At 44.5% G+C, this 13,836-nt stretch overlaps 1 protein-coding gene across 4 annotated transcripts; it reads left to right on the top strand.

Annotated features, from left to right (window-relative positions):
* The first annotated feature begins 7,706 nt into the window (after positions 1-7,706).
* LOC125517245 (F-box protein At4g00755-like) lies at positions 7,707-11,275 on the top strand. Of its 4 annotated transcripts, none has more exons than XR_007287496.1 (7): positions 7,707-7,932; positions 8,017-8,424; positions 8,647-8,825; positions 9,114-9,232; positions 9,862-10,423; positions 10,573-10,727; positions 10,876-11,275. XR_007287496.1 is itself a non-coding variant. In XM_048682423.1 (5 exons), the coding sequence occupies exons 1-5, from the start codon at positions 7,797-7,799 to the stop codon at positions 10,214-10,216; spliced, it is 1,197 nt and encodes a 398-aa protein (XP_048538380.1). In that variant the 5' UTR covers positions 7,707-7,796; the 3' UTR covers positions 10,217-10,482. The 4 variants fall into 4 exon arrangements, 1 of the variants encoding a protein (XP_048538380.1); XR_007287498.1 differs by having other exon boundaries at positions 10,850-11,275; XR_007287497.1 differs by having other exon boundaries at positions 10,517-10,727.
* The last annotated feature ends 2,561 nt before the right edge of the window (positions 11,276-13,836 follow it).

The raw sequence follows: 13,836 nt of genomic DNA, 5'->3' as shown, positions 1-13,836 counted from the left end.
AATTTCTAAGTCCCATGCAAGAGACGGGAGTGAAATTCAAACATCTGGGCGTCGTGGCTCGGCCTGAAAGATTGAAAAACTTGGTTTTTTTAATTCCTGTAAATCCAAAACACGCCTGAAAATCATGAAACTTGGCATGGTGTCATGACATGGCAACAATGTGCTGCGGTAATTTCTTTGGCCGAATTAGGACAAGCTTTGGTGTAGGCTTATTGCAAACCGGAGCTTCCCTCAAGAAGGCTCCTGGTTCTGAGAGGGAACATGTCACCTCCATGTGTGAAACGACATACGTACACTGCCTTCTCCTGCCTTAATTTTTTTACACAGGCATATTAGACCAAATAGAAGTATCATGCTAAATTTTGGAATTATTTCGTGTTTGTTTGGCCTTTTTTATACATTAATTGAGTTTCTGCACATTTAATGTGTATAATTCAAATTTGAACTACAAGCACGTGCTCCTGTGCGCCAAAGTTGTTTGAAAACCACATGTGTGTCCTTGGGTGAAATTCTAGGTCCCATGCAAGAGATGGGAGTGAAATTCAAACATCTGGGCGTCGTGGCTCGGCCAGAAAAATTGAGAAACTTGGTTTTTAATTCCTGTAATTCCAAAACATGCCTGAAAATCATGAAACTTGGCATGGCCTCATGACATGGCACCAACATGCTATGATAATTTTTTTGGCCGAATTGGGACTAGCTTTGGTGTAAGCTTTTTGCAAACCAGAGCTTCCCTCAAGAAGGCTCGTGGTTCTGAGAGGGAACGTGTCACCGCCATGTGCAAAACGATATACGCACACTGCCTTCTCCCGCCTTATTTGTTTACACAGGCAAATTAGACCAAATGGAAGTACCGTGCAAAATTTTGGAATTATTCCGGGTTCGTTTGGCCTTTTTAATACATTAATTGAGTTTCTGGGCATTTAACATGCATAATTCAAATTTGAACAACAAGCACATGCTCCAGTGCACCAAAGATATTTGAAAAATCACATGTGTGTCCTTGGATGAATTTCTAAGTCCCATGCAAGAGATGGGAGTGAAATTCAAACATCTGGGCGTCGTGGCTCGGACGGAAAAATTGAGAAACTTGGTTTTTTAATTCCTGTAATTCCAAAACACGCCTGAAAATCATGAAAGTTGGCATGGTCTCATGACATGGCACCAACATACTGCGGTAATATTTTTGGCCGAGTTGGGACAAGCTTTGGTGTAAGCTTGTTGCAAACCGGAGCTTCCCTCAAGAAGGCTCGTGATTCCGAGAGGGAACGTGTCACCGCCGTGTGCAAAACGACATACGTACACTGCCTTCTCCCGCCTTATTTTTTTACACAGCCAGATTAGACCAAATAGAATTACCGTGTTAAATTTTGAAATTATTTTGGATTAGTTTGGCCTTTTTAATACATTAATTGAGTTTCTGGGTATTTAATGTGCATAATTCAAATTTGAACTATAAGCACAGGCTCCAGTGCACCAAAGTTGTTTGAAAAATCGCATGTGTGTCCTTGGGTGAATTTTTAGGTCCCATGCAAGAGATAAGAGTGAAATTCAAACATCTGAGCATCGTGGCTCAGCCGGAAAGATTGAGAAACTTCATTTTTTAATTCCTGTAATTTCAAAACATGTCTGAAAATCATGAAACTTGGCATTGTGTCATGACATGACACCAACATGCTGCGGTAATTTTTTTGGCCGAATTGGGACTAGCTTTGGTGTAAGCTTCTTGCAAACCGGAGCTTCCCTCAAGAAGGCTCGTGGTTCTGAGAGGGAATGTGTCACCTCCATGTGCGAAACGACATACGTACACTGCCCTGTTCCGCCTTAATTTTTTTACACAGCCAAATTAGACCAAATAGAAGTACCATGCTAAATTTTGGAATTATTCCCAGCTCGTTTGACCTTTTTTATATATTAATTGAGTTTCTGGGTATTTAATGTGCATAATTCAAATTTGAACTACAAGCACATGCTCCAGTGTACCAAAGTTGTTTGAAAAATCACATGTGTGTCCTTGGGTGAATTTCTAGGTCCCACGTAAGTGATGAGAGTGAAATTCAAACATCTGGGCGTTGTGGCTCGGCCGGAAAGATTGAGAAACTTGTTTTTAATTCCTGTAATTCCAAAACACGCATGAAAATCATGAAACTTGGCATGGTCTCATGACATGGCACCAACATGCTGTTGTAATTTTTCTATCCGATTTGTGAAGGCGTGCACATTAACAATCAACAAAGTCATTTTGGAACAAGTGCTATCACGTTACAAATCGGAGACACACGTATTATTGAAACCATGGGCGTTCGACTTACCAATTACGTACGGCCACACATCCCCTTTTTTATTGGTTAGGAGGTGCCGTGCGGGGTAGCTATTTGAGTACGGGAGGCGTGCGATCAGACCCCTGCGCGTGCTCATTGGGAGGAGAGCCCTTTTGACCGCTACCCGCCGCACACCTCCCTCCCAACGTCTTCATTAATGGCGCCCGAGCACCTGTTCTACGGTGTGGCTATATGTCTCACTGGACTGAGATTTAAGAGAGAAAAATGAAAATCTGAAAAGAAAGTTTTGCACGGATCTTGATGTAAGATCCGACGGACCTATATAGCATCGACTGTGACTTATAGCAAGCATTTGTGTTGAGGTAATATCACCAGGAGTTATAGAACTTGTGCTCGATATTCAGTTTGGTGTTAAAACTTTAAAAATACGAATTTGTGGTCATCCAACTTGCGTTTTCATGCAAATACGGCCACTTTGCTCGTATCCACCCGTATGATCGCGCATGTGGCGCGCTAGCCTGACAGAAGTCCACCCGTCAGTGACCAGGAGTGCACAAGGCGTTGGGTGACCCTAGCGTGCCGGTTTATTAAATCAAAAATGCCCTCGCAATTTATTTAACTACGCAAAAGCCCTCAAATATGAAAAACTGTTGGGTTTGATGATGTTCGAACCAACTACCTGTTAATTAAACACTTAGAAGTACATCCACCGCACCAGTCCCGAATCACGTTTAACATGCACAAGTAAGATTTATTTAATTACATATACAAAAACATATCAAGTTTGTCTTGGTCAATCTGGTTTTCTAGGCATCCCCGGTCAATCAGATAAATAAGCCCACATGTCTAACTGGGTAATTTAGGGGTAGGGCCACTAGTCAGGGATACGAAAAATGGGTTAGGCTAACCTGGTAATTAAGGCTAATCTACATAGGGCCCACCTGTCAGTGGGCTAATCAAAAGTTTATAACCCGGGCGCATGATAATTATGTAGAAAAAAGGTCCTGATGGATTTGCTCGACCTCGAGCGTGGAAGCGCAGGAGCAAACGACCACACCAAGTACGTGTCAGTGTCTATTAAGAAACACCACTTAGTTTTATATTTGAACCACAACAACTACTTGTATTCAAGTTTTCTCCAGGGCAGTATTTCTGATAACCGACCTGTTACCAGAAATTTCGATGGTCCCGTGAAAAATTTGTTATTGTGCAAAAATTTAAATTTAAACGACAGAAATGATGCCATAAATTATATCTTTCGTATGCATACAATGTAATAATAACACAGTTAGCTCAATGGTATGGTATGTGGTTCTATTTCGTGTATTGTTTTTTTACATTATTCATGCTCATTTTTGAAAAAGTTTGGTCTCGATGCTGCAACAATAAGTTGAACTTGCGACCTTCTATAAGAGGAGTCGAGCTGGCGACTGTAATAGGATGCACTTATTTAAATTATTTGTTAAACTGAATATATTTAGGCATTAAAATATTTGAATTTAAAATTTCATTTCAAGGTTTGGACCAAAAAAACTGGAATTCCCGAGATATTTTGAAACCTAGATTTTTCGGCCTCTTCTGAAAAAAAGGTAATTAAGAAAGATATCGCTCATGGAAAAGTTTTATACGTTATGGGTTAAACATTACACATTTTATGTGATTTTTTCAAATCCGAATTCCAGTTGAATTTTGTTGGCGACAAAAACAAAGATTTTTCAGAAACCGGTTTCTGTCCGAAGCCGGGAAAAAAAGGAATGTAGAAAAAAAGAATCTGCGTCCAACATATAACCGAGCCTATCTCTTTACACGCATCATGAATACGTAATTAGTGCAGTGGTTCACTACTGCATGCGTGTATACGAGGTCGGGCGTGGCCTCTTTTCTTGACGGGAGATCGGGCTTGACCATTTTATTGTCAATTCTCCCACCAACTAGCGCTCACCCATACGTGTTATTGATGGGATTCCGCTTAATTAAATACAGAATGAGGGGTACTTCTGCAGGAAAAAAAATACACGCGAGCTATTTCACTCACTAACAATGGGTCACAGTCATGCTGCCGTGCCATATAAGCGCATGATATGTTTGTATATGAGCGAAGTGACTGTATTTACACGAGAACACAAGTTGAATGATCATAAATTCATATTTTTAAAGTTTTAGCATCAAACTGAACATCTAACACAAATTTAATGACTCCCCGTGATATTATCTCCATGATAAATATAAGGATGATGACATTGGATAATAATTGTCTTACATATTTATAAACATAATTAAAAAAAGCCACATGCGGCAACGCCCGATATACACAAGGGCAGAAGAAGAAGGAAGATAACTAGTCTCCATGGAAGGCGACGACGAGCTCTTTCTTGTCCTCAAGATGCTGGTTGAGAGTATCCACAGATTCCTCCACCCGCCTTCTGCGCTCGATGCACAACATGACATTCTCGTCCATAAGTTTCTCGACGATGACGCCGGTCCTCTTCAATAAGGCAGTGGTCTACTCCTGCTGCTCCGCACTTCCGACGATCTTCGCTCTCAGTAGGTCGCGCTCGGCCCGGAGCTTCGCATTGCTCTGATTTAGTTGTCGGATGACATCCGGTAGAGTGTTCAAACGAGGCTTGAGGGTCATCCTGCAACCTCGCCCACCTGGAGATCTGATCCATTTGCCTAAGGATGAGGGCACGCATGCGCCTATAAGAGTCCTCGCCTGCCCGCGAGGCATTTTCCCAGGCCGCCGCGACGCGGGAGGACATCTCTGCTGCATCCGCCGCGCGGCGGGACATCTCTTCTGCTTACGCGGCACGGCCGGACCAGTCTGCTGCATCGACGGTGTGGCGGGTCCTCTGTGCTGCTTCGGCAGCGCGACGGGACCTCTCTGCTGCTACGGTCGTGCGACGGGACATGTTGGCTGCTTTCGCGGCGAGGCGGGACATCTCTCGTGCTCCCGTTTCCAGGCTCACCTCTCCCTGGTGGCAATCTCTCGACCTAGAACTCACGCTAGCCATGGCGGACACAAGAGAACGATGATGAATGACTTGTTTGTTTTTGACTTTTTGTGGATGAGGAGTTGAGGAGGAATACGCGGTCATCTTGGAGTAGTAGTATTTATAACCATGTAGTAATACACTCCTAAGTGGGAAATCGTTTAGGTTTTGATCGGTGTGAACAGGTTTGTAATTTGGAATATGACGGGACGCATGCTCAAAAATTACTGACGGTTATAAGTGCGGCACTATTCCCAGAAGGCGTAACGTGGGCACGTATGCCTTCTCGGTCGCGTACGTGACATTTGCACCATAGGATGCACCGCAATAGGCAATGTCAGCACACTGCAGTAGTGATGATTGCCTCTAGGGAATATGTCCAACAAGAACTACCGGATCCAATCTAGACACCATCTCGGATAGGGTTCACCACCTCCATTGGTGCCTCTCCGATGATGCGTGAGTAGTTCTTTGTAGACCTTCGGGTCCATAGTTAGTAGCTAGATGGCTTCCTTTCTCTCTCTCTCTCTCTCTCTCTCTCTCTCTCTCTCTTTCTCTCTCTCTTGATTCTCAATACAATGGTCTCTTGAAGATCCATATGATGTAACTCTTTTTGCGGTGTGTTTGTTTGGATCAATGAACTTTGAGTTTATGATCAGATCTATCTTTTTATATCCATGAAATTATTTGAGTTTTTTTATCTCTTTTATGCATGATCTCTTATAGCCTCGTATTTCTTCTCCGATATTTGGGTCTTGTTTGGCCAACTTGATCTATTTATCTTGCAATGGGAAGATGTGCTTTGTAGTGGGTTCGATTTTACGGTGCTTGATCCCAGTGACAGAATGGGAACCGACACGTATGTATCGTTGCTACTAAGGATAAAACGATGAGGTCTATCTCTACATAGATAGATCTTGTCTACATCATGTCATCGTTCTTATTGCATTACTCTGTTTTTTCATGAACTTAATACACTAGATGCATGCTGGATAGCGGTCGATGTGTGGAGTAATAGTAGTAGATGCAGACAGGAGTCGGTCTACTAATCTTGGACATGATGCCTATATAATGATCATTGCCTGGATATCGTCATGAGTATTTGAAGTTCTATCAATTGCCCAACAGTAATTTGTTCACCCACCGTTTGCTATTTTTCTCGAGAGAACCCACTAGTGAAACCTACGGCCACCGGGGCTCTTTCTCATATATTTGCCTTTGCGATATATTTTTCTTTGCGTTTATTTTCAGATCTACTAAACCAAAAACCCAAAAATACCTTGCTGCAATTTATCCTTATTTATTTTATTTGGTGTTCGATCTATCAATCTACTACAAATTTACCTCATGTCCGTTTGCCTATCTTGAGGCACCGTACCCCGGAAGGGATTGACAACCCCTTTAACACGTTGGGTTGCGAGAAGTTGTTATTTGTGTGCAGGTGCTGTTTACGTTGTGTTGCTTGGTTCTCCTACTGGTTCAATAACTTTGGTTTCATATCTGAGAGAAATACTTGCCGCCGCTGTGCTGCATCATCCCTTCCTCTTTAGGAAAATACCGACGTAGCTTCAAGCGACATCAGAGGGGCGATGACATGGTGGGCCTTTGGCTCGCTTTAGTGTTTGTACTTGTCGCTAGGTGGTCTATGCACATGAATGAACAGATCAGAAGTGTTTTCGAAAAAAAGACCGAGGCAAAACACAGTGAGCAACTGCCTTTGTCATGAGGATGCTTGTAGTCTTCACTAGAGAAAGTGAGCTCAACGTGAGGCCATCGTGCCGAGGACGTCATGCAATTCTCTCAAAATAAAATAAACCAGGCTGCATGACTTGTGTGTGACTGAAGAAGGAGCAGAGAAGTATATTATCTGCACCATGTTCCTCTTTTGCAGTTTTTTATGTGTGGCGATTATGAGCGAGCGCGACGATAGAGATTGAGCATCGTGTATAGAGGCGGAGGATATAAACATATAGCGAACACAACAGATCATCCAACATTGCAAGATTTGAATAATGAGGATTGCCGGATTAGAAAATTTAATCTAAATTTTCTTTTAGTGGTAGGCGCTCATCCAGTTAATAAAAAGTCAGAGTGTGATGATTTCATCAATTTTAATAAACGCCGACTCTTTTTATGAAGATGCTCGGAATAGGGTGCACGTGAATATGAATGATGCGTCTATGTGAGTATCTGTATTTTTCTTCAATAAAAAATTAATCCAACTTGATAGAGATTGACAAATAGGGAGTACAAGCAGGATTGGACGAGACTGGATTGCAGCCTGTAGGGTAGTGGGGATTTGAAAAGAGTTTGCTTGCTGCTCTTTGTGTCTATGGCGGTTCCAAAGATGAAGGTGAAGTAAACGGATAAGACATCTACCAAATCGTTTTTTACTAGTAATAGTAAAAAAGGAATCTAATAAATAGAAAAAAAAAGACCCCCTTATCGTCCCCACCTTCTTCTCTTCCTCGATAACTTGTTGTACTTCTCCATCGCTTCTTCCCCCGGGAAGAAAGGAACCGCCATGGCGGAGGAGTGCTGCAGCGCGGACCTGCTGGAGTGGATCGGCCCTGACGTCTCAGCATGCGTCTTCGGCCGCCTTGACCACCCCGCCGACCTCGTCCGCGCCGCCGCTGTCTCCAGAACCTGGCGCAGATGCGGTGAGCGATTCTCGCCCTCCTCTCCGATGGATGTCGATTCTAATATATACCATCGCGCGCCCTGATTTCCCCTCCTCTACGCAGTGGTCGAGAGCGGCTTGAGCAAGAGCCTTTGCCTGCGGCTGTGCCCCGAGGTCGCCACCGTCGCCGCGGCGGCAGAGGTGGCCAGATCGCCGCCTTCAACCGCCGCCCATGAATCAGGCCACGAGAGGGACTACAGGATATACTCCAACCTCGCCGGCGCCTACGTCTCCGACTCCGCCGCCAAGCCCTCCGCGGAATGCATCTTGGACTGCATCGGGGCCTCCAGCACCGACGACTTCCCAGCAGAGACCATGGAAAACACCCTCGACGAGGAGGAGATTATCAATTTCCGCCCGTCCTATTGGTCGAGCGGCGGGGCGGACGACCCGGAGGCGCCGGAGAGCCTTACCTACAGGCTCAACTCTGACATCTGCATTGTCGATGAGATTCGGGTGCGGCCGTACCAAGGTGCGTTATTATTGATTGATTTAGCCTGTGTGGTATTGTAATGAGATTGCTCGACCTCTTTCATAGTGCACACCATTACTTGTTTGCTTGATTGATTAGGTTAAATATAGTCCCAAATTAGTTGAGGATCCCAAGGCACTGCAAATTTCTGTCTTGGTTAGATTTCTCCTGTCAGGTGATTGATCGATAGTATTCATATGCCCCCTTGCTTCGAATTGCCAGCCTTTTTTCAGGATGGTGACCCTATATACTCTTCAAAGGTGGTGCGATTTCGGATGGGCCATTACAAGCTTCCGCGAGGATCAGAGACGTTTGTAATGGATGATTATGAGAATAAGATGGTAAATGCTGATGAAAAATACATGTGGACTTACACTTCGCCAGAGTTCCCTATGTTACAGGTAAGTTGGTGCATCCTTTTATTGTTGACATATATCTACAGATCGATGGGAAAATTCTACCATGAGACTTTGCATAGTTACTTTTTTCAGTCAAAGAACTCTTATACTCCACTTTGCCAGAATTTCTCATGTTTAGGACAAACAATGAGTCAGTAGTTTGTGATTACGAGATCCACTAATATGATGTAATCTTTTTAGTTCTCCTAGCCATGCTCTAGCAAATTAGCATGTTGGTTGATATTGGATATAGCGATGACCTTATGATACCATCTATTTGTGGTGTGATAGAAAAACGAACTACAATCCTTCAAGCTCCCACGCCCCGTCCTTTGCATTGGTGGTGTGGTGATGATTGAACTCTTGGGCAGAGTACAGAAACAAGAAGCAGATGATAGGTACTACATATGGTAAGTTGAATATGGCATGATTAGCTTTTGCAAAAAATGGCATGATGATCCAAATTCAGAGGCTTGATGTAACTCCAGTCTCAGGCTGCTAGTGGAAATGCAAAGCTTAATACTCGTTCACTGCACCATGAAGAATGAATTTGTGCACGTCAGGAACTTATTTCTATTAAATAATGATTGTCTGCAACTTTGTCCTCACACTTCATCATGGTGCATATATGTTTTTGTGGTGCTTGTACTGTAGCATTTAGAAGATGCACTTGTCAGTTTCTTGCATAATATTATAAAGTGTTAATCTGAATCCTGTAGTAAAGTTTGCTCAATTTAGGTCCTTCTCCTCGCATACTCGCTCCTTTTAGGTTTACAAGGCCTGCATGCATTTTGAGATTTATTTTGACTGTCAATTAGACCAATAGTATATGAGTTGTGTGCCATTAAAATTATATCGTTAAATCTTTTTTGGAATGCAAATTCGATGATACATTTATTATGGCATATGACTAATATTTTGGTAGTGAAATTGCTGGTCAAAGTTGGCCTCAAAATGCGTATGAGCCTTGTAAACCCGAAATGATGTAAATTAGAAATGCTGAAACATCGGTATCTTTTCTCCCTTTTGCATGTAACAGCGTTTGCCATGCTGAAGTGATGGGGCGTTCACTCTCACCACTTTTCATGGTTGAAATCTCGGATCCTGAAGGTTATTCAATCCTCAAGTACTTACCGGGTGCCAAAGACCTATCCATCGATGACTTTTTGCAAGATGATACCAAAGACTCGCCGGAGTGGCACTATCTTGTTGGTAGATACAGGCAGATGAATCACAGAGCAGTAGTAGTGAGTGCACTTTTGGAGCCTGTACATTACATGCATGATGTAGGTGGCATCTCAGACGATGATCATGAAGATGATGTAGGTGGCATCTCAGACGATGATCATGAGGATGATGTAGGTGGCATCTCAGACGATGATTATCTTGAGTAGATTTGCGTGCTGGACTGCAGCTACAACTCTGCCGTGGTTTTACTCTTTGTAGTTTAGCGAACACCTCTGAACTCTGCAAGCCTTTGTTGCAAACATTTCTGAAGCCTCGGTTCTTGAACCTAGAGGACCTGATCCAGACAAGTTGCTCTTACGGTCTGCAACTCTGCTCAAGCTTGCTCGTGTTTTCTCTTGTGTTTTTGTTTAGTGGTGAGTATTTGTCATATATTACTCTTCAAATAAATGCCGTTTGCGGATGGATTACTGAATCTTATGGCACACTATGAATTCATGATATTGTAGACTTACTGTATATATATGCTGAATGCATTCTAATCGTCGTGGAGTTGCATCTCCAGCATTGAGCGTTTACCCTTTGAGCTTGCCTGGGACTCAGGCTTATGGAACCTTTGGGGACTACCGGGTGGAACCTTGATGTGTTGATGTGACCGCAAGACCATGGCATCTGAGAAGCATGGGTCATTATGCCATCAATCACCATGTTGGTATCCTGGTAAGTCTTGAACGAGACTATAGATTGGATTTCCATATTTGTGCATGCTTGGATCGTAATCTGGCGTTGCATGTCCACAACCAGTCCCTTTAGATATATATTTAACATTTCAAAAACCTTAGTTTGCATGTGAATGTCAACATGGCAGAGGAAAATAACTCGCATGGCCACTATCTATCACACAAGGATATCCTTTTATCCGAGTATGAACCAGGGAAGTGCTCCATCACATTTATGCTTCATCATGGACGGCCCAAACTGAAGCTTTCTTCATACATGAGACGGATATTTCCTTCTATAACTTCTCCATATCATCTTTCCCCAAAAAATAAGGTTAGTTTCTTAGTGAAGAGTCACTGTCTCATATGCATACTACAGATAAATGTGGCGCCAGTTTGCCTTGAAAGTATCACCTTCATCTTCTCTGAATTAGTCCTGGCTCTGGCCGCCGAACATTTGCATTATCATGCTGTGAGGCGTAAACCTGGAAATGCTGGTGTTTGTTGTTCTTCAGGCATAGTTTAACCAGAGATATCATTAGCATTTCAGTGCCCAGTTCAGTCATGGTAGAATCTGCAAAGCCTTTAATTATATTACAGTTACCGGATTCCATTGTAGTATATCTTGCCATTTCTTCTATTTGCAATCTGTATTGCGTCCCACAATGGCAGATCTTGCCAATTCCATCAGTTTACCTATCTGCGCGCTGCTGATGCCGTACTGCACCTGCTGTTCGCTCTCTGCTGCTGGCAATTCTGGAAGGCGTGCGGATCATGGTGAATGGAGAGGGTTTTAATTTGGTAGGAACGCTTCCTTCTGTTGCACAGGGCACCTAAATGATACTCCCTCCGTCCCATATATAATATAAGAGCGCTTTTGACACTAATGAGTGTCAAAAGCGCTCATATATTATGGGATGGAGAGAGTAGGAATAATGCAACGACGACAGTTTATCGTGCTTGCCTTGTTGAACAATGCTGACAAGCTCGGTTACTGTATCTAACTTAATTTTGGAGCAGTGTTTAAGGAGGCACACGCTGCAGCCTGCTTGCAAAACATCTACCGAATTTATACTGTGCTAGTTGAGTGATGAAGAGTGACTCTTTTATGCACTGTAGAACACAAAAGGTGTTTCCTGTTGGGTTGGAACACACTGCTATATAGGCTGCGGTGTGGCCCTTGCCCAACATGAATTGGCCGCGCAACATGAATTTACGATTTGCGTGTTGAGATATTACGTACGTCCGGTGGCAGATAAAGCCACCACTCTAAAGAGTCAAGAGTGCTGTGACATTCCTATTGCCAATTTCGCCAACTCTCCACACAACAATTTCTCATCCCTAATCATCCGCGCTCACGAAACCCATTTCACCAGAGAACAAATTAAGCCAACATCGAAGGTTCGTTCCATGTGACGGAGAACTCACAGCCAGGCTTTAGAGCATCTACAGCCGGACTTGTCAAATCCGGCCTCTCAAACACTCTGTGGAGGCGTCCGGATGCATCCGCGGGCACTGATCGGGCACCCCTCAAATGTTGCGCTGCACATCCACATACCGCAAATTCTGATCCTCAAATCCATACAATCCATGCACGTCGATCATACGATACAAATTGTCCAAATGCTAGAGTTTGAAACAAAGCAAAGCAAAGCAAATCATAGTTCAACAAACCGGATATGGCAAAATGAAATCAATGTCCGAGCGTGACGGATGGCTTCGGATCACTGGCTCGGCACCTGCTCCGAGCAGAAGGCGTCCTGCTTCAGGTGGGATGCGTCCTGCTCTGCCTGCACCCGGACTGCCTGCTCCGCCTGCATCCGGGCCGCCTCCTCCGACTGCATCCGAGCCGCGACTACCCTTGCCGCGGAGGAGACAGCTACTCCACCACGTCTGAACCTTCCTGTGTCGTCGCCTCCCTCTCTCGCTGTCGGCGTCGCCGCAACTTGCGGGCGACGTGCTCCGCCTGGCAAGTCGCCGCCGCCGACACCATGTCTCCCACAGACGAGGCGGACTGCGTCTTCGTCGCGACGGTGTGGGTCGGTGTCGGTGTCAAAACCGGCGGATCTCGGGTAGGGGGTCCCGAACTGTGCGTTTAAGGCGGATGGTAACAGGAGGCAGGGAACACGATGTTTTACCCAGGTTCGGGCCCTCTTGATGGAGGTAAAACCCTACGTCCTGCTTGATTTATTCTTGATGATATGAATATTACAAGAGTTGATCTACCACAAGATCGGAGAGGCTAAACCCTAGAAGCTAGCCTATGGTATGATTGTATGTTGTCCTACGGACTAAAACCATCCGGTTTATATAGGCACCTGAGGGGGTTAGGGTTACACAAGGTCGGTTACAAAGAAGGAGATATCCATATCCGTACTGCCTAGCTTGCCTTCCACGCCAAGTAGAGTCCCATCCGGACATGAGACGAAGTCTTTAATCTTGTATCTTCATAGTCCAACAGTCCGGCCAAAGGATAGAGTCCGGCTGTCCGGAGACCCCCTAATTCCGGACTCCCTCAATAGCCCCTGAACCAGGCTTCAATGACGACGAGTCCGGCGCGCAGTATTGTCTTCGGCATTACAAGGCGGGTTCCTCCTCCGAATACACCCCGGATGAATTTGAATACAAGGATAGTGTCCGACCCTGCAAAATAAGTTCCACATACCACCGTAGAGAGAATAATATTTCCACAAATCTGATCTGCTGACACGTTTCGGCAACATGACGTTATGTCATGGCCCGGTGATTATTCGAACCGTTTCCTTTAACTAGCTTCGCACATAACGCGAGGCAGTTTCCTGACACGTCTTGTCAAAGCAGGGATCGTGTCCCCCTTATTACGGGATTCTCATCAATACGGGCGTGGGTAACCCAACCGCGCCATCGATTACGGTGCTTGGGGAATAAGCGAGTTTTACCAGGCTAGTGGGGGCGCATGGTTTCGGCCGCCCTTATAAAGCGATAAGGTTTAACCTTCTTCTACCCACGCCTTCTTCCTCCTTGCCCATCCGTTCTTGCGCACTCGAGCTCCAACGCCCAAGTCCACATCCTTCCCCTCAACCTTCTCCAAACATGTCCGGAGCGGGGGCAAATGGTTGGCTTCCTCCATT

This window comes from Triticum urartu, chromosome 6 (assembly GCF_003073215.2).
Source record: "Triticum urartu cultivar G1812 chromosome 6, Tu2.1, whole genome shotgun sequence".
In the NCBI taxonomy this organism is placed as follows: Eukaryota; Viridiplantae; Streptophyta; class Magnoliopsida; order Poales; family Poaceae; genus Triticum; species Triticum urartu.
The sequence above is the reverse complement of the archived record's forward strand: the minus strand, read 5'-3'. Positions and strand labels throughout refer to the sequence as shown.

What these genes read in the sequence shown, in the direction of transcription:
- LOC125517245 (XM_048682423.1), top strand. Translation starts at nt 7,797, where the DNA reads ATGGCGGAGGAGTGCTGCAGCGCGGACCTGCTGGAGTGGATCGGCCCT. An exon ending in CAGAACCTGGCGCAGATGCG is followed by an intron (nt 7,933 to 8,016) that starts GTGAGCGATTCT and finishes TCCTCTACGCAG; the next exon opens with TGGTCGAGAGCGGCTTGAGC. An exon ending in CAGAGTTCCCTATGTTACAG is followed by an intron (nt 8,826 to 9,113) that starts GTAAGTTGGTGC and finishes GTGGTGTGATAG; the next exon opens with AAAAACGAACTACAATCCTT.